General features: G+C 43.1%; 1 protein-coding gene across 7 annotated transcripts in view; it reads left to right on the top strand.

Moving 5' to 3' along the window:
- Positions 1 to 7,045: 7,045 nt before the first annotated feature.
- The window catches only part of shf (Src homology 2 domain containing F), an 86,430-nt gene continuing 74,718 nt past the window's right edge, over positions 7,046 to 18,757 (top strand). For all 7 annotated transcript variants that reach the window (XR_003840589.1, XM_029498309.1, XM_029498310.1 and 4 more), the window contains exon 1: positions 7,046 to 7,647. Coding sequence is in view for 6 of the 7 variants with exons in the window: in XM_029498309.1 (XP_029354169.1) it covers positions 7,216 to 7,647 (432 nt within the window). In the remaining variant the exon portion in view is untranslated. The remainder of the gene's footprint in view (positions 7,648 to 18,757) is intronic.

The raw sequence follows: 18,757 nt of genomic DNA, 5'->3' as shown, positions 1-18,757 counted from the left end.
CCATTCGTCAGAGGCCACTGACTGTGTCACACTGCGTAAAGAGGCAGGCTTGTGAACTGAGCGGCTCTGATCCATCACAGTCACCCACAATACAACTTCATCTCTGACTGACACTAAAGAACCGTCAGGCTTCTACCTGTCACTCTAAAATGCCTTCTTGAAGGGCACCGCTTCAATTAACAGAGAAGGCAAAGGTCAGAAATTACTTTTTGGTCCCCAGCTTTAACTGTTTATTATATGTTATATATGTATTTAGGCCAAACAGCATTTAAATATGTTGTCCATCTTTATTAGTTGCACATCAAAATTTCTTTTGTTTCCTTTCGTGTTCATCCTCAAGGCAATAAATCATGGAGGGTAGAAGCCAAACATTCTGCCTCATTTTCAGCATCTTCTGCATTCCAATGATACACTTGGATGGCAGTTAATAGGCAGTAAATTATTATTTTGTGTATGTTTGACAGTGTGGGTTCTATCAAACTAGCGCGTGACACACTTAGCCGGGTTCAAAAGGTAACAAGCCGTCTGGAGGGCTTCTCTGCCAATAAATATCACTCTTACGCAGAAATCAGACAGAAGATTCATTCAAAGGCTGGCAGAAAATATTTAGGAGGAGGATAAATAATTGACAAGGCTCCAAGTTTCACTGTTACATCCCGTTAGATCTGCAAAGTATACAGGAAAAAGAGTCCAGCGAGAGAAGGCTGAATCAGAGCACACAGCCCGGAGCTGGAACTGCCAAAAGAGAGAAAAAAGGGTCACTCTTGGCCAAGATCACACACCTTAGATTAAATCTGTTTCCTCACTGAGCCAGTCTGCAGATAATCTGTTTACTCTGCAATAGCATTTCATAATTTGTGCAAGCGTGAGGAACTGGCTTATTCGGAGAACCAGAGAAATGCCTTGAATAATTCCATAAAAAATAAGTAGGCCATCTCTGGTATAGGTCTGACATGCACATCAAACTGTAAATGTCTCAGTGATTTGAGGCTGCAGCAGCAGCTCCAGTCGAATTGAGTCCACAAGCCAGCAGTAGAAAAATCTCACATAGTTGTTGATTTTATGTATCAAGAACATTTTCAGGCCCTATTTAGGAGCTCTACACATCAAGTCAGAGACAAACGCTGGAATAACCGCAGCAGAGTTTGAGTATAGACTATATCAACAATGTTAGCGACACTAATTCTATCTACCCAAAGACGGGCTGAGTAGGTAACTCTAATATATAGGCAATTCTTATTGCTGTTTATGTATTAGAGTCACATGAAGGCCAGTTTCCTGATGGAGTGGTGGAACAATTGATCCCTAAATTATGAATACCACTAATTCTAAGTCTTGTTCTAAGAATCGGTCAAAGCTGATATGAATCGGAGCAACACCAAAACCAAAATGGACGGTCTCATAGATCACATTGTGGGCACACAAGCACTCCGTTTTGTGCATGCAAATTAAATTTGGCAAATGGGGCAGGGGTTTTATTGTAAGTATACATTACCCTTCCTCTGCTTGGCTTCTCGGTCAGCTTCAGCAGGGACTATCCAGTGCACTTTCTTGCACTTTCTTGTGAACTGTGGTTTCTGAGAATTAAAAAGGAATCAAAGGAAAATTCAGGTCTCGTATTAAAATCAGCTGTCTGTAATGAATTCATTACCTTTTGTAACGGGCTGCAGTTTGGTTTGGAGAAACATCTTTTACGTGGTTCCATTTTCATTTAGCTGATTCCATTTCTTGCAACTTCAGACTTCTGCTGCCCCAAACATCCATTAGATGTTTCTGGAGCTATTAAATGACCGACATTTCACGTTGCATAAAAACAAGTTATTTTACATTGTATGGTGCAATTTCAATTACCTCCACTGTAGTAAAGTATTAAAATGCAGCTTGTAAATTAATGCACCAGTGATAATGATCCAATAATAACACTCTGAAATAGACTTTTTCCATAATGACCACTTTAATATTTAAAACCAACATCTCCATGGTGTTTCTTTAGTCAAGTTTAAACGCAGGAATTGTACCTAGCAAAGTGAGTGACTGGTATTTCTGCTAAAGTAAAGGCTCTAAATGCTTCTTCCACTCCTGTCTGCCAGCGTAGTACACATTGTGTTGAATTAATGAATTCTGTGGCCCAGCAAGAACTACAAAATCAGATACATATACTGCCCCAGTGGGCAGAGGTCAGGCTTCAGTACACTGCAATACACTGCACCTGCTTCCACTGTCGCCGACAAAGACTGTAATAAAACACTGACTGTATGTTTAGCTCATATCTATGCACACCTGTATCTCTGCAGATGGGGGTGGGACCACACACATAAATCAGATTAGTAATCTGTCTTTGTCCTTCTTCCCAGCAGAGGTGCCCATTAATACTTCATTTCATCTCAGTGGAGGCAAAGCTTTCTGCTACAACCAAAGGTGACAGCCTTACAGTTGTTGGCAGAGAAGCCAGAGGAGCAAGGTTTTAAGGTCCAAGCTTGCAGTTTGACTGACGGGCATGGGAAAGCAAACAAAGGCTGTGCAGACATGACTGAAGAAATTGGTAAGGTTGATCCACACATGCTCAAATACAAGGACTCAAACCCAGGAGGGTATCATGGCTTTACTCAGGAACAGCAGGCAAAATGTTATATGCTCTATATACGTGCTCTAACTTCTACTGTGTGTTGAAGCCGAGGATGTGGTGTGCATCGGTTTGAAGAGAGGACATTATGTCCCGAATGTTATACGCACACTTTAAATGACACACAGGGACGAAACAAGAAAAGAAAATCCAATGATTCCTCAAAAGCCCACTTGAGTCGTGAAGTGGAGGTGTAGGTTGTTATTATACATCTTCATATTTCTCAGACTCCGAGTGCATATTCTGGGTGAGCAGAAAGTAAACCGTGGCCCTAATTTCTAATTTCTGCTGTCATCAATCCGAAATGAAAATAAAAAAAAAAGATGTTTGGCTCAGAGATTTAAATGTATTTTGGCCTGGGTTAGTCAATCCTGATTGGAATTTTGCAGGCACACAGTCCATGTTGACGTGAGATTACATTTTCATTTATGCTCCGTCGATGCAGGACGTTTTGTTAAGCATACTTCCTGTTTATCAGCAGCCTTGTTCACCTCCTCTTCAACTTGCTTCCTACTGCACATTCACAGTGGGAGCTTCTCAGTGCGGTCAGTCTTCTGCTGTGTCCTTGAGCAATTAGATATTGATTTTCTTCCTTGAAGGACCTCAGTGATACAATCACTGACAAATAGGAGAAATCTAAGCCTTTACAGATCTTCTAACTTCTGCAGTCTGGAGAACCCCCCCCCAAAAAAAAAAAAAAAAAACAACAGCAAAGGCTTGAATCACTTGATGAAAAGCACACTGTTTTAATTTATTTTATATATTTATTTTTTTGGTAGGCTTGACTTCAAATGTCCAGCAACGGCTAAAATCACTTAATCATGTTTCCATGGAGACCACCGGAGTGGGGAGGTTCTGTATATTTACCAGACAAAATATTAAAAGGTCTGTATAAATAATTGATGTGAGAAACCATATTTGAATGACTTACAGGGGCTGAATCTGCATTTTATTTATATACTATACAAAACACAACACATTAAATCAGCCCGTGGGTGAGAGAAAAACGAGAGACGGGATAAAAGCAAATGATGACGTCTGTGCCTTTATGAATATGTACCTGCTGTGTTTGTTTTTGTCCACACTTTGGTGACTTTGCATGATTTGCTCATTTTGTTTCAGGTTAGACTTACATGTTGAGGCAAAGCTCCGATCATCAATGACAAATTTGTCTCCCAAGCCGATTTAAGGAAGATATACTGCTTTCACTACGTGCCGTCGTTAGCATAGATATGTGTTTTTGCAGCCTAATTTATTTCTAATTATCATTTTTCTTGACGGTAAATCATTGTGTTATCATCTCGAGCTTTGCCGGGTACGGCTGGAAGATGCATCAGACAAATTGAACATAAACATACCTATTTGTGCAGAGTGGTTGGGTTGTTTTTTTTTTTTTTTTGTCTGCAACATCTCCTCAGATATAGAAATTTCTTCTCATCTGCTTCATTTGACACAGTTAGAGCCATCACCAGTCCATTTCGAAACACAAGAGCCTTAATGGTACAAAGAAATTGGCATTTGGCAGTTGGCACTTTCTCTCCAGCTTGGCATGGCAGTAATGCAACTAAATACTGCAAATTGACAGAGTACTTTGAAATTCAGAACAACTCGTTCACACCTGATTCATGCATCCATTCATTCCCATGTTACCCGTAACATTTTACTAGCTGGCGTAATTTCAAACCCTTCCAGAATTTCTTGCCCTAAAGTTGTTTTTAACTTCATAAATCAGCTCTTAGCATTTATATCAGGCTATTGTTTTTCTTTTCACCTTTTTCTTGCTTCTTCCTGCCGACGTTCATTATAGTTGAATTGTGCTGAGTTCCTTAACATTCATTCAAAGCAAAGCACTACAATAATCCAGATGATTATTGCAATTGTAAGGCGTACCTAGGACAGGTCGCCGCTTCAGCACAGGGCTGACACACAGAGAGACAAACCACCACTGATGATCACACTTAGACATACGGAGAATGCAGAAACACCAATTAACCTAAACGTGCATGTCTTTGGAGTGTGGGAGGAAGTCGGAGTCCCATGAGAGAACCCATCCAGGCACAGAGAGAACATGCAAGCTCCCCAAAACCAGCCAATGCAGTGATAACACAACATCGAGCTAAACACAAATAGGAGCTAAATACCCTGCAGAGAGATTACGTCAGGTTAGATACATAGAGAAGTGTATGGAGGAGGAAATTGTCCTGAAATACAGGCTTGATATATTCTACTAAATGGTTTCCCTGACTTCCTAATTCCCATCATGGCGCTACCTGTTCCTGCTGTGGAATAATTTTCTAGCATTGAAGCAGATACCCTGCAGCCCACCGACTTAAAGAGGCAAAATAAACTTGTCACATGTCGCGCACAGCATGTCAAACGCTTGAGCTGTGCAGCAACTGTTGAAGGCATCAACATTCACCTATAGCACTCTGAAGCTGCTGTCACCCTGTCTGAGCCTGCTTTCTAATTCAAATCCATGCTATACACGTGCCAACATCACCATCGCTGACATGCAGACATGGTTAGTTTATACGCACCGTTTGTATGGCAGGGCACTAACAGACGATCACCAGCTGACGTGGGGTATGGATATCTGACAATCCTGGTTACCACCAGCCCTCCTCATAAAACTTGAAGCATACATTTCTCTATAAATTCCCCCGATGAGGGTGCGAGCCTGCATGGGACAGTCAAGAGGACTGACTGTATGTAGTGGATTACAGGATTTGCATTTCAGGGGGCGTCAGTGATGGCAGGTGGCGTGAATTGATGAGTGCAGTTGTAGCAAATGAATCAAAGATCTGTGATGAGAGTCCAGCTCAGTAACCGAAATGACCGCCACAGATCCTTTAACACCTTTAGCACACTGAGACAACGCAGCAGCAGCAGCAGCAGCAGCAGTATTTATATCGCATCCTGCATACAGGCAAATGCAGCACTGAATGATTTGTGCAGCCCTAAAATACAACATGGGATGTGCAAGCTGTGAGCTGGATCAGGCCTTTCTCTCTGTCTCTTCCATCTGAGAGTGCTTTTCCCAGAACTGGCAACAAAACAAATAAAAAAAAAAAAAAAAAGTAGCAGTGCAGCAATGAACTCAGGACCATCAGAGCCCATTTCCTTGTTTTAAAGCTATGTATAATATGCTGGTTAAACAGATTAAGCTTCCTGGCTGCGGTGCGAGATATTATTCTTTTAAAGTGCAAAGAAATTGCGCTGGTCAAATTTCTCTGTTCGAGGCAAAAGTGCAACGATGGCAGCGTTTCAGGACAGAAATAATAGATTTTGTTTTGATCTCTTGGAGAAGGAGTTGTCTCTCCCAGGGGCCCGCCAGGGTTAAACTCTGATCTGTGCATGGTGACTTGCTCAAGGCTGTGTGTGTGCTGTTATTAAAAAGAAATATTGCTTCATAAAAAGCCACTGCACTGCAGCCATGACTCCTGTTAATGCAGACCGGTGCTGGAGTCTGTCTCTGGGAGGGGGAAATGGATTTTTCATTTGTCTTCTGATTGCAAAGGCAATTAAGAAGTGCAGCAAGTGAACCAATGACCCTCTGCGTCAAAGACTGAGAGGACACCTTTGAAAGACAACTGCTAAATTGTATTGTTGTTCTTAACAATTTGCCACTTTTGCCCGTGGATTAGTGTGATGTACTTCGCTGGAGTGTTAATGTAGACTCCAGTAGCCATCTCCACTGGCCATTTGAGATGCAATTTGCAATTAAAACAGTGCAGTGGCCATCTGGGCATGAGAGCACCGAGAATCAGTAAATCGGTGGGGAAGATGTTTAATCACTGAGATCCTATAATTTCTTTTCTTTTCTTTTTTTTTTTTTTTTTAAGTGTCAATTTTTGGGAATCTAACATGTTCTTGTTTTTTGTTCTTGTTGTTTTTACTCTACAGAGAGATTGGAAGCAATTTACCTGTTAATTTATTCAAACACTTAAAATGCAGCATGGTGTGTATGGTTTAAGATTGAAGTATTTTTTTTGGGGGGGGGGGGGGGGCATGCAGGTGACCGATGCTCACAGCAGTGTGGAGCCGTCAGTGGAGTTTCAGGAGTCCGGTAGGTGGCAGTGAATGTTCTCAGGTAGGGAGGGCAGGTTGTGTGTGTGTGTGTGTGTGTGTGTGTGACGGGGGGGGCGTTATATGGGGGCGTGTGCTCTTCTTGCACAAGCGCTCCCGTGTTGCGTAGTCTGGAAACTTGACGTGTTGAGCAGTGACAAACGGCGCGCGTGTACGTGCGTGCGTGCTGGTGTGTGTGTGTGTGTGTGTCAGTGTGTGAATGAGAGAGAGAGAGAGAGAGAGAGAGAATCAGCTCAGATCACTAAGTGCCTGTGGCCTCCTCCTCCTCCTCCTCCTCCGCCGGTTTACGCGCGCCTCTCCGGACCGTCAGAGTCGCACGAGACTGGGCGACACGCTCCAAAAAGCCCCCACCTCCTCCCCCACTCCCCCCCCACCCACCCACCCCTCCCGTGCCCGGTCCGCCGGACCCGAGGATCCCACTTTGGAGAGACCAGACTCGGGCTCCGCTGGCAGGAAACGGTGGACCTAAACTCCCTTCACCGACCTGTGAGCGATGCGCTGGCAGCATGGCCAAGTGGTTCAAGGAGCACCTCGGATTCAAAACTACCAAAGCCCCCCCCCCGGCGCCTCCGAAACCGGACTACAGACACTGTCACACCGGCGTCCCCGGCACGCCGGGCTACCAGCAGCCGAGCTCCGGGGCCACCTTCCCGAGCCCCGCTCAGCCGGACATCCTCGCCGCCTACAAACTTCAGAAGGAGCTGGACTTCGAGGACCCGTACACTCCCGGAGGAAATATCTCGTTCGGGCCGAGCCTGAACACCGTGGGGCCGCCGGATAACAAGTACGTGTCCCCGAAGCACCGACTCATCAAGGTGGAGACAATCGAGAAGAGCAGCCCGGCTCCGGGCGGCGGAGTCACGGTCACCCAGGCTGTCGCCGTCGGGAGCGTCAAATCTCCCACTTCGCCCCCGTCGGAGCACGACAACAAGGAGAAGGTGGGTGAAGTTTGGTCCGGAAGAGAGTCCAGCATGGAGACACAACTCAGTTTTTAACTTCAACCATGACCTCTTTTTTTTTTTTTTTTTTTTTTATTTTAATTACAACCCATAAATAGCCAGCAGCTGAAAGCCTGTTGTCTTAATTAATGCACCAACTAAAAACAAAACAAAAAAACAAAAAAAAACAAAAGCAAAACCCAAAAACAAATCTGTGTTTTATTTCCCTCAAACGGAATGAATCACACAGAATTTGTGTTTCACGTGTTTTTCCTCTCAAACAGCGTGGTTTGTTTATGAAACACCAAGAATGAGTCGTTACAACCGGCTGAACTTGTTATCGCTGTGCGCAAAAAGTTGCGACATCCACCTTTTTTTTTTTTTGGTGTGTGTGTGTGTGTCAGACGCCGACCTGCACCAGAGGCTGTGTGTGTGTGTGTGTGTGTGTGTGTGTGTGTGGGTGTGTGTGTGTGTGTGTGTGTGTGTGGGGGGGTCCGTCTATGTCCTGTGTCGACACGCTAACACTTGAGGCTGTGCGTCCTTTTGCCCACTTTGTGACATTTAAAGTGCACCAAACAGCTCCGTGTGTGTGTGTGTCCAAACCAACAATGTGATCCAGACTTCTTCAGTCTGTCTCCAATTTAAATTCAATCTAATCTTAACTTAACTAGACGGATCAGTTTAGTAAATGCTCCTCTTGCTGTGATGTCTGCTGCCTGCGGGGATCACTTGTGATGAGTTTATGGATATATGGCTCTAATTTCAGCCTCTCTCAAGATAACAGCTCAAGTCTTATAGGCAAGGCAAGTTTATTTGTATGGCACGATTCGACGCGCTTTACGGAGACATTCAGGCATTAAAAATGATGCCTTATGCCGTTGTTGTTCTTTTCCTCCCCCCTCATGTCTTCACTTGTGGCCCGTTGCACCCAGTTGCTCACTTGTCGGTGCAAAGTGGCTGTGGAGGCTTACATGCAGGCCGTGCCTGGAAGCATGCTGTCATGTCAGGCTACCCGGGAATTCACACACAGCGGGTTCATTTGGAGAAACCTGAGCTGCTCGGTGTCAGTGAGGTTAAGGAGATAGGGTGTGAAGAGTGTGATCCCTGCTGAGGAATGTTTCAGTGTCTGTGCAGCTCGTGTACAGAAAAAAAAAAACATGGTCATGTGAGAATGCACCACTTCGCCCCACAGTTTCCTCCTCAGATCACAACTTTGCTCCGAAGATCTTGTGGTCATCTTGATTTTCGCCCTCATGCTACTTCCCTCCTCCTCCTGCTTTCGCACCTGTCCTGTGACATGTGGCAGACTCACATTTGGTTTTAGCTCAACACTTTCATTGTGTTCCTCGGCGGCTCCAGCTTTCACAAGAGTGTTGAATGGAGGAAGGCTTCCCTTCCTTCTTTTTTTTTTTTTTTTTTTTTATTGTTCGTCCCAGATCTGATCAGACAAAACACGACAGTTACTGTCATCTATATTTCCCATAAACCACCCAAGCAAGGCTCATAAAACCATCATCTGTACAGTGTTTGGTTTTTTTTTTTCCCCACAAACCGGCAGACATGACTTTCGGCAGCACTCATCAGCCTGGTTTTGCAGATTTAATACTCAAACTATCGTTATCTGCTAGACGAGCAGGGAAAAAACTGAATTTGGAGTTTTCTCTCGGCTGCTGCAGCCGTTCAGGTTGATTGAACAGATGACAGTTGTCTCCTGCTAAATAATGCTTATTTGGATCGTCCTCAGTCAGAGTACAGTTGCACCTTTTCCATATGGCCTTGACATAACAAAGCTGATTGTACAGCGTGGTTTGAATACCTCGTACACTGCAGCATGACGGATTGCTATAGATGAACTACATCGCCACAGCTGGCGGGTTTCAGCAGAGGGAAGGATTTCAGGTGTGCTTCAGGTTGAGTAAAAAGATGAAGAAAAGACAGCACTGGTGCAGCTTTATCTGTCCGTTAGACCGCTGTCTAAGATGGAGATAAGTTTAAAAAAAAAAAAGGAAAACCAGGGTCTTGGTTTTTTTTTTACGTTTTAGCTGCGTCGTTTACTGTCAGTCTCTTGACGCCCTCAGGAGGAAAGTGAAGGTTGCAGCAGGAATACCGCTCTAAAAAAAACATGTCGCCTTGTCTGCGTTGTCAGATTGTCAGATTTATTTAGTTTCAAGGTTAAGTATTTCCTGAACATCGAGTACGCCTCATAATCACCTTCAAGATAGTGGATGGATCCTTGGCACATAAAAACCTTTCCAATAAGTCACCCGACTTGTTTTAATAACGACACAGTTTCCTCAGAGTGAGCGCTGTCAGGGGTTGTGTTGAAACCTTTGTGAGGATTATAGTTTGACCTGAAGCAGAGGATTTTCCAATTCCAACTGTGTCTGGCTATGATTATTGTTTGCAAATCCCTGTTAGAGAAACTCCAAGTGAGGCTTTAAAGGTGCTACTGAAGAACTGCTCAGATGTGTAGACACTTGTTTCGCCATGCTTTGCTTAATACTCTCTCTTCAGGCTGGCCTAGAATGGTCAAAAGTTTGTGGATGAATGTTTTCTTGTGTGAACTCTTCTGTTCTCTGGCATTTATTTATTCATTTACACATTTTTGGGTAAACCAAGAAAGACGTCTGGCCTGTGGCTTCTATTAGCTTAGAGTTTACACATGCAAACATATCTGTATGTCTAAATTGAGACTGCAGCTTCACAGAGTTTTCGTCTTGCACCAGAACGCTGGAGCCTGAGCAAAGAGCTGTGTGTCTTAACAGCATTGCTTAGTTACATTGATGTTTTAATTACGTGACTCATGAATGCTAATTATGTCACCGCTCGGCCAGTGCCTGAAATGCCAATAGCAGCATCGAGTGAATTTCTGCAAGTCCATTTCCATCCACCTGACCTCTCTGAGGATAAAAGTAAGATAAAGAAGATGTGCTGCACAGAATGTATTCTGCAGATAGCAAAAAGCCTTTTGGTGCATTTCACAGCGTGCCTGATTGCTTTACTTGTATGCACAGTGTAACTCACAATTTTGAGTGTGTGGAGCGTTTCATTGTGTTTTTTGTTTTTAATGATGCCAAGCTCTTCATGGTCGAATGAGTTGAGTGAGATGATCAATTATCATCCTGCCTTGGAACTAATTAAAGGCCTCATCTCCCAGCTCATCGCTCTACTCAGCACTAACCTAACTTCTCTCAAGGACAACTGAAAGTGATGACGGGCCTCACTTGGAGATGGGTAAACAGAGGCAGTGGCGCGGCGCTGACGGGTTGCGGTAGCCTTGCGACTCGCAGCCTCTTCTCATCAGTATCTGTCTATGCACCTGGGAAACTGCTCTTCCAATCTAACTATGGCTCCCTCCAGGGCTCGGGGTCCCTTTGACTCCGTGATCCGATGAGCCAGCTTGATATCTATCTAAAGAATCAAGCAGTTGGATCAGAGGCCCAGACAGTTACTGTACAGCCAACCGGCGCGTCTGGATGGAAATATTTCCTCTCTGTTTATTTTCCTTTTTTATTTATTTTTTTCCACAGACTTGGCTCAGCAATTAAATAGATCATTCTGGTGGTGTAAAACTATTTTGGTCTCCACCAAAAATATATAGATAAGATATGTTTTGAATGTTTTTTTTTTTTCCTTTGGTTAGTACAACAATATCTTTAAAAATCACTGGATACAACTCAGTGAATTTTGGTGGAAGGTTGGGCCTTAGGCCAGAGAAGAATCGATCTGATTTTGGCGAGGATGATGCCGCCTCCACTGGGCCTTTTCTATTTTCACTCGGTTCATGACTCATGAAGCAAAATCCCCTTCCCGCCTATCCTGCATTCCTTGGTTCAAGATAAATCTATCAAAGTATTTATTTTCCTTCTTAAAGAGATTTCCTGTCAGGTGGAATTGTTTTCCCATCCCAGTGTTGGGAATGGAGACGTATCGAGTCAGATTTAGTTTTTCTTTCGTCCAGGGGTGGATATTTTTTTTTTTTTTTTTTTTTAAATCCTCATTCATCCCAGTTACTGCCATAAACACCTTCCTTTTGATGAATATGGTTTGTTTGTTGCGTGCAATATTTATTCAGTCATTAATTCATCATCTCCCACCTATCCGTTTCCTGGTCGCGGGGGGTGCTGGAGCCAATCCCAGCTCATACTGAGCGAGGGCGGGGTCACCCTGGACAGGTCACCAGTCCATCACAGAGACAGACAGAGACCAACAACCACTCAAACTCACACTCAGACCTATGGACAGTTTAGAGTCACCAGTTAAACCAAACATGATGTCTTTGGAAGGTGGGAGGAAACTCCACACAGAAGGGCCCCAGACCTGGGAACCGAACCCACAACCTTCTTGTTGTGAGTCAACAGCACTAACCACTATGTCCCGCTGAATATGTGGAAGATAATCCTTCATACATATTAACTAACTCGGCCCCTTTAGCACTGTTAAAGTTGTATTTTTAAAGCCATAATTTATTACTTTAGCACACATGCACACGAAAGTAAAGCTGCCCACTGGTTTTGAAAATGCTTCATCTTGCCCTGGACATGCTGTGAAAATCTAACCAATGGCAGACTGCAAATTGATGCAAATGCGATTTCTCTGAGGTAAAGACATTACATGGGATGGGTGTGACCCGTTTTAATCAAATTTCTCGATCGTTCGGTGTAGAGTGTACTTCCAACCACGGTGGATATCGTTTTTACCAAACTCAACAATGAAGATGTTCACTATTACAGAATTTAAATTCAGTGAATACTAGTCAGAACAAAGGCAGCGATCCTGAATTACAGACTGTCATTGAGACATCGGCTTCCCGCTTTTGTCTTTTTCATACCTTTGAGTCCATCAGGATGTGTGGTGATCAGACTGAAACTGAGACATTGGGCTGCAGCGTGACACTCCTTGCACGCTACGGTCTTTCAGCAAGGCTTGATGACGCCTGTTTGACTGGCCTTCAGATTACAGTGCCTGAATTGCATGGCTGAACTGGACTCATTTCCCCACAATATGAATATCTTCCTGTGACCTTTCACCCTGCTACTCCAGACATCAGTGCATTTCTATAAATGCATCCTACTGGCCTTTCAAGCTCTCATATCTTCCACTGATAGGAGAAATGTCAAGCACATGCGTCAGTATCGGCTGAGTCCGTGAGAGTGGTTTTCTTCAGGGAGCCAGAAAATGAATGAAAACATCAGAGCCCATCATATTTTGCAATGGCGCTTCCTTTTAAGTGCAATTCTGTATCTTTCTGTATCAGAGGCTGCTGAGTCTGCCTGGATGCCAGATTGGTACATAATGTATCCTCGCTATTCACCACTTCCACAAACCACAAATTTGTGTTACACGACAGAGAATGTTTAAATCGTCAAACAGACAAAAAAAACAACAACATAATGGGAAAATATATATCTGCACTAACAATGGTGTGATGTTTTAAAGTCATTTCACACCACAACATAACATGCCTCCGCTGAAATAATCAGCAGATTGGTAGGAAAGCTGTGTTGTGCATGTCTTGTACTTTGCAGCTGTTGTTTTCCTTAATCACGCTCAGTTGCAGCAAATTTCCTCCCATCAGCGGTGGACAGGTTGTGACTCACATCTGAAGTAAGCAGATAATTGTTTTGATACTTATGATCAGTCGTGCAAGTAACTAAGACAGCATGGTACTCCAAACTTCTCTGAGGTGTCAAAGAATGTCATACACTTCCTGAGCTATTTTAAACATCCGAAGCATTTTGTCAAAGTCACCTTGCTAAATTAAAACCTAAAAGACCTTTTAGTTTTAATTACCTGCTGTTCAGAGAACAAGATAGGATTTTTTTTTTCTTTTGCATTCCTTACATATTTTTTGTACAATGTTTTTGTTTTCTGCTTTTGCTCAACTGTCATTGAGAAAAGAACGTCACAATGCATTCCTGTGACCTGAGCAAGAATCCTGGAAGGGCACTTTGAAAGGAAGGAAGGAGCACAGTGCTCTTTGGTCCACAGACTCACTGTGTGCATGTTTAAGCACCGCCTCTCCTGAAACAGGATGAAGTCACCCTTCAGCGGAGGACACACTGTGAGCCACAGTGCAATGGTCATTCAATTGGACGTCGAAAGGTTCGGCTTTTCATCAAAATATCATTTGGGTAAATCCACAAATCCTGTTAATTTTACATCATGGCACTGAAATCAACATTGAGGGTAATAACTAGTCATGGTTCGGTATTTATATACAACCATCCCATCAAATGTGCCTGAAAGTTATAACTCTTCAAAATGATGGCCTCGAGCCATTGTTTGGTTATTTTCTTCTTTCCCTCCATCTGGGACTCTTCTCTCCAGTTAAGAGTCCTGATACAGTCTCTTGTGTTTGTTGCTTGAATTGTTTTTTCCAGCTTTGCGCCGGAACATCAGTCACATGATTCCACCAGGTTACAATTAGCCAGCAGAAAAGTGCTGCAGCTCTGGCCACTGGGGAGTTGTAGACACATGGCTCTGTTTTGTTTAATGACAGTGTGTGCAGCTGAGTGTAGGAGGAGGGAGTCCAGTTGGGCAGGCAGATCGTCACACACCGATTAAAAGGAGACAAATTGAGCTCTAAGCTTGGCTGCACGAGGGAAAAATCTACATGAATCTTTTTTTTTTTTTTTTTGTACTATGCAAACTCTGGATGTAACCAAATTGTTCAATTTGCATCAATTGTAGAAATGAGATTTGACTTTCCATTACCTGTGTGTGTCGGGCCTGTTGTTTTTGTGTCACTCTGCAGGAGGCAGCCAGACTTCTGTCCTGTAAACGGAGCTGCTCTGTGATCTGAGTGCCCACCAGGAAACTGAACACTTCCATTTCTTTTCCTCTTAGTGGGATTCCAGACATTCATGTCATGGCTTTTGTGAATGAGAAACGAGTCTTTTGAATAATTGCCACTCTTGTAATGTTGGTCATTTCTGTGTCACATTTTAAACTTTGTTTTGTTCAGCAGTTATTATTAGTTGTTACTGTGATAGACGAGAGAGAAAGAGAGCCATTATCTGCGGTTGTTGGGTGGAAAATAAGGAATGGCTTGGTTGCTCCAGGATTAAGGAAGTGCTCTCTTCCTGGCAGGAAGTGTTTACAACTTGGTGACATTCCCATTTTAACTTGACAAGTATGCACTTGCCCCTCTGCAGGCTGGATTTTCAGGCTGCTGCCGCTCACTTGCTAAAATATAACCAGGGTTAATGTTCTCGGCTGTTTCGTCTTGCATAATCTAAGTGTCGGAAATAGTGACAAATGGCGACTGCACATAGCTTCTGCGTGCTTCCCTGAGAGCTCTTTGTTGCGGGACACTGCTGAATGGCTCTCATTCCACTGAATATAGTCTCCCTCGCCTTTTGCTATCCCACTGAGAGAGGTGGGAAGCCACGTAGCAATGGCATTGTGACAGGACTCCACCCGGTGCACTCGCTTCATTGACAGTGTCTGTGATAATCACGGGCCTTAGTGCATCCTCACCACACAGAGGCTATCTGAGGCCGCGGAGCTTCCTGCCTCAATCATGCTGTTCTCGCATCAAAATCTGTCTTGTTTTTCTCCCTGCTCTATAAATCACTTCCCTCCTATATCAAAGCCTCCATCTCAGCAGATCTTCCCATGCGGTTTAATGAAACCTTACTTTCCTAATTGTGTCAGTTTTTATCTTACAGAAGCCATGATAAGCAAGTCTTCTCTTTTTTTCCCCCATGTATTGTGGGAGAAACGGCATGTGTATGTGGCAGCACACTTGTGGATTTCACATGCCGGCATCTTAAAGTCAGCCAATTATACTAAAATCCTTAAACTAAAAATAAAGCGTAATTGTAACTGCAGTGATTATGGACGCTGCTGTGGCCATGTTGAGGACAAATTGCTCATTCACATGGCCGCAGGATTATCCCAGTTTTCTAAAAAAAAAATAAATAAATAAAAAATCCTACATCCTTCCATTGTGGCACCTGAATTATTCTCGAGGCTTGTGCCACGCCACTAACTGAGAAGCAGAAACACTGCCAATAACTCATGGACACACAGGGAAAGGTTGGGGGGGGGGGCAGCAGCAGTCGGAAATTGGATTTTGTCAAGCGTGTCGTCAAGTACTTAATCTTGAATATCTGTCACATATTATGAGCACCTACATAGGGTGCAACCCACAGCCAGCTCGTTCTTCACCATTGGAGGTCTCAAGTGGCTGTGTGGCGTGTGTTTCAATGAAGGAGGTCCTTAGGGACAAGTTTAGGTGCTTTTTGTGCTCAAGAAAGATGAATTCATTTGTCAGCAGACAGAGAAAGAACTTATCTTTGTGTATCATGTTGACTGAAGGATGTAGCACCTTTTACTATCATCTAGTTACTTTATGGACTGGTGGCACACTGAGGGGTGCAGAGGTGATATGAAGATCATTATCAGGTCATGCGGTTGATTTATACATATTAAGATATCCCTGATATACCTTTTTAGAAATTAAAAAAATATATATATGATCTTCAGATGCTGCAGTGAAGTTTTCTTTAATGTGAAAATGAGCAAAATTAATTTTTGCTGCTCAACTTTGAACAGCCAAAGAGACAGTCGAGAGAATGCTGAGTATTTATTTAGCTGCACATGATCTCCCCTGTTAACGCTGTCGTGACTCATGGTTTAATCAACTGTATCTCCAGCTGTTGTTTAGTCACAGCAGGTAGGTGTTTTCACTGATAGAAAGAGCTTCTTGTTTGTGAGTGACAGATTTACCGTTAGAGGAATAATCATGGTAAGAAATCAGACTGCCATCACAGGGAATGACAAATTCTTCTATTTCTAACTTTTCAAACTGAAGGTTTCATCTGCAGAAGTTCTCAGTACAACATTTTTTACAAACTCAAATGAACACTGATGAACACTGTTTAAGAAGTAGTTGTGTATCGTACCTGATAGGAGCGTGTATATGTGCGACCTACACTCGGCGAGGTGATGCGGAGGCTATCTAGGTTTCCATCCTCTTCCTTCATGCATTGCTGATGTTTTTGCCACCAAAATGTGGTGCCTGGATTCAGTGTTGCCCTTTCTGCATCTGGAAGCATTCCTACGTAAACCACGATCAACAACATCCAAAAATCTCTTGTGCCCGAAAGAGCCAGCTTCAGCCCGGCTGTCGTGCAAAAGCTGCCCCACATGGGCAAGAGTGCAGAGATCTGAGGAACCAACATTTAATGTGGTCTGAATCTCAAAGGGTGTGTGTGTGTGTGTGTGTGTGTGTGTGTAGTAAATAAGTCAACAGCCAGAAGTGAAGCTGCTCTTTGAACTGCACAGATGTCTCGAAGGGAGACACATGTGATACCGATGGCTGAGCACAGTGATGTGCAGGGGGGGAGATACTAAATCTAATCCTTAAAGCATGCACAGACCAGTATACATGTCACATAGACCGTAATAATCACAACCTTGCTAATGGTTGCGTTTGTGGTTGTGGAAGAACACTTTGAGGCTGAATGGCAAGAAAAATGCAGAAGAGGTTTTTTTTTTTGTGTTGTGTTTTTTTTTTTTTTGTTTGTTTGTTTTAATAGAAGCTAACACTTGTTTGATTGTTGTTTACTAACACAGAATAGCTGCTCTCGAATGATTATCCAGTCGCATTAAAAGCAAAGTAAATCTTTTTTTTTTTTTTTTTTTTTCTTTCAATACACCTGGAAATATCCAGAATGTTTGTTAATCTCAAGTGATCTCCTCATCATCTGTGTGCTAACGCAATCAGTTTGTGACTGATCATGGAAAAAAAATGTCTTGGTATACATTTAAAATTTGATTATCTACCTCTGCAGAGTCCTGAACAGGCATCCATGTTTGGAGCTCCGTGAGAGGCATCTGTGTTTCTGAGGGAATATTTCGATAAAGTTTCATTAATGTCAGCTCTGTGGGGGCAGGAAACGCGCTCCCGCACTGTTCCTCTTTTACAGACGAAACCAGTTTTCCATTTCTCTAATCCGTTTCTGGATATCCAGGACTCAGTCAGGCGCCGTCTTCACAAGGGGCCTTCAATGAATTGTAACCAGATTTGCACCCGCGTCTTAGAAACATGAAAGTGCCTCATTGATAGCAACTGCGTTATGTCAACAGAGAAGCTGTGATCATTTTTGCACAAATAAATTGCCTTGAGGGTGTGTTTCCTGCTGGTATGTTCTTTCTGGAAAGAAGTGGCCAAGTTATCTTCAGATGGCTGCACAGTGCACACAAAGCATTCATCCTGTATTGGTAGACGGAGATTAGGTGGAGGAGCTACCAGCAGAGGCACTTTTGGCAGCTTGGTGGAGTTTATGACCATTTGACTATTTCTCCTTCCAATGAGGACTGAATGTACATAATACATGGCAGCCTTCATCCTTGGAAAGATTTAATTAGAAAAAAAAAAAAAAACATCTTTTGTCTTGTTTCCCCTCCCTTCCTCTCTTCATTTCAACGTCTTTCTGTCGAGATAATAGTGGCACGGACTGAAGAACTGAAAGGAGAACTAGCAGCAAAAAAGGCTTTTGTGAAGGCCTTGATGCAATTGAGCTGTTAAGCACTGAGATGTATTAGGTTATCAGTGGCTGAAATCCGTTGTGGCACGAGACATAAATCACACATGTCAGTCTTCCTTTCTTTCTTTTCTTTTCTTTTTTTTTTTTTTTTTGTTCCTTCCCTCTCATTGTACAGCTTGCTGACTTTTCTGAAAGTCTCGGATGGGCTTCAACCTTGACTAGCCCCGGATGCATTCAGTCCTTCCTATACCGGCCATGACGTTAATATCATTTTCCTGTCTGCACTCATTCAGCGGGAGTAAAACTGGTCACGGTTTAGATTTATGAGTAAGTCTAAAGCTGTTTATCTGGTTGTCGCATAGCAAAATATCACACTGGCCAAAACACTGGACAAAGAATGCAGCAGGTTAGATTCTAATTATTCCAGATTTCCTTCCCAAATTCAATCAATGCACTTTCTGAAATTTTCATGCATGTACCCTTGATTATCTGATAGGCCAAACACATTCTTCCTCCATTAGCAGTGTAGAGAGAAAATTGTAGCCTGCGTTTTCTCACTCTAATGGAGGAGCGGGGGTCCAATCGAATTGTAATCCTAGAAGCTCTAGCGT

This window comes from Echeneis naucrates, chromosome 3 (genome assembly GCF_900963305.1).
Source record: "Echeneis naucrates chromosome 3, fEcheNa1.1, whole genome shotgun sequence".
In the NCBI taxonomy this organism is placed as follows: Eukaryota; Metazoa; Chordata; class Actinopteri; order Carangiformes; family Echeneidae; genus Echeneis; species Echeneis naucrates.
Note: the sequence above shows the minus strand (reverse complement) of the source record. Positions and strands in the feature narration are given on the sequence as shown.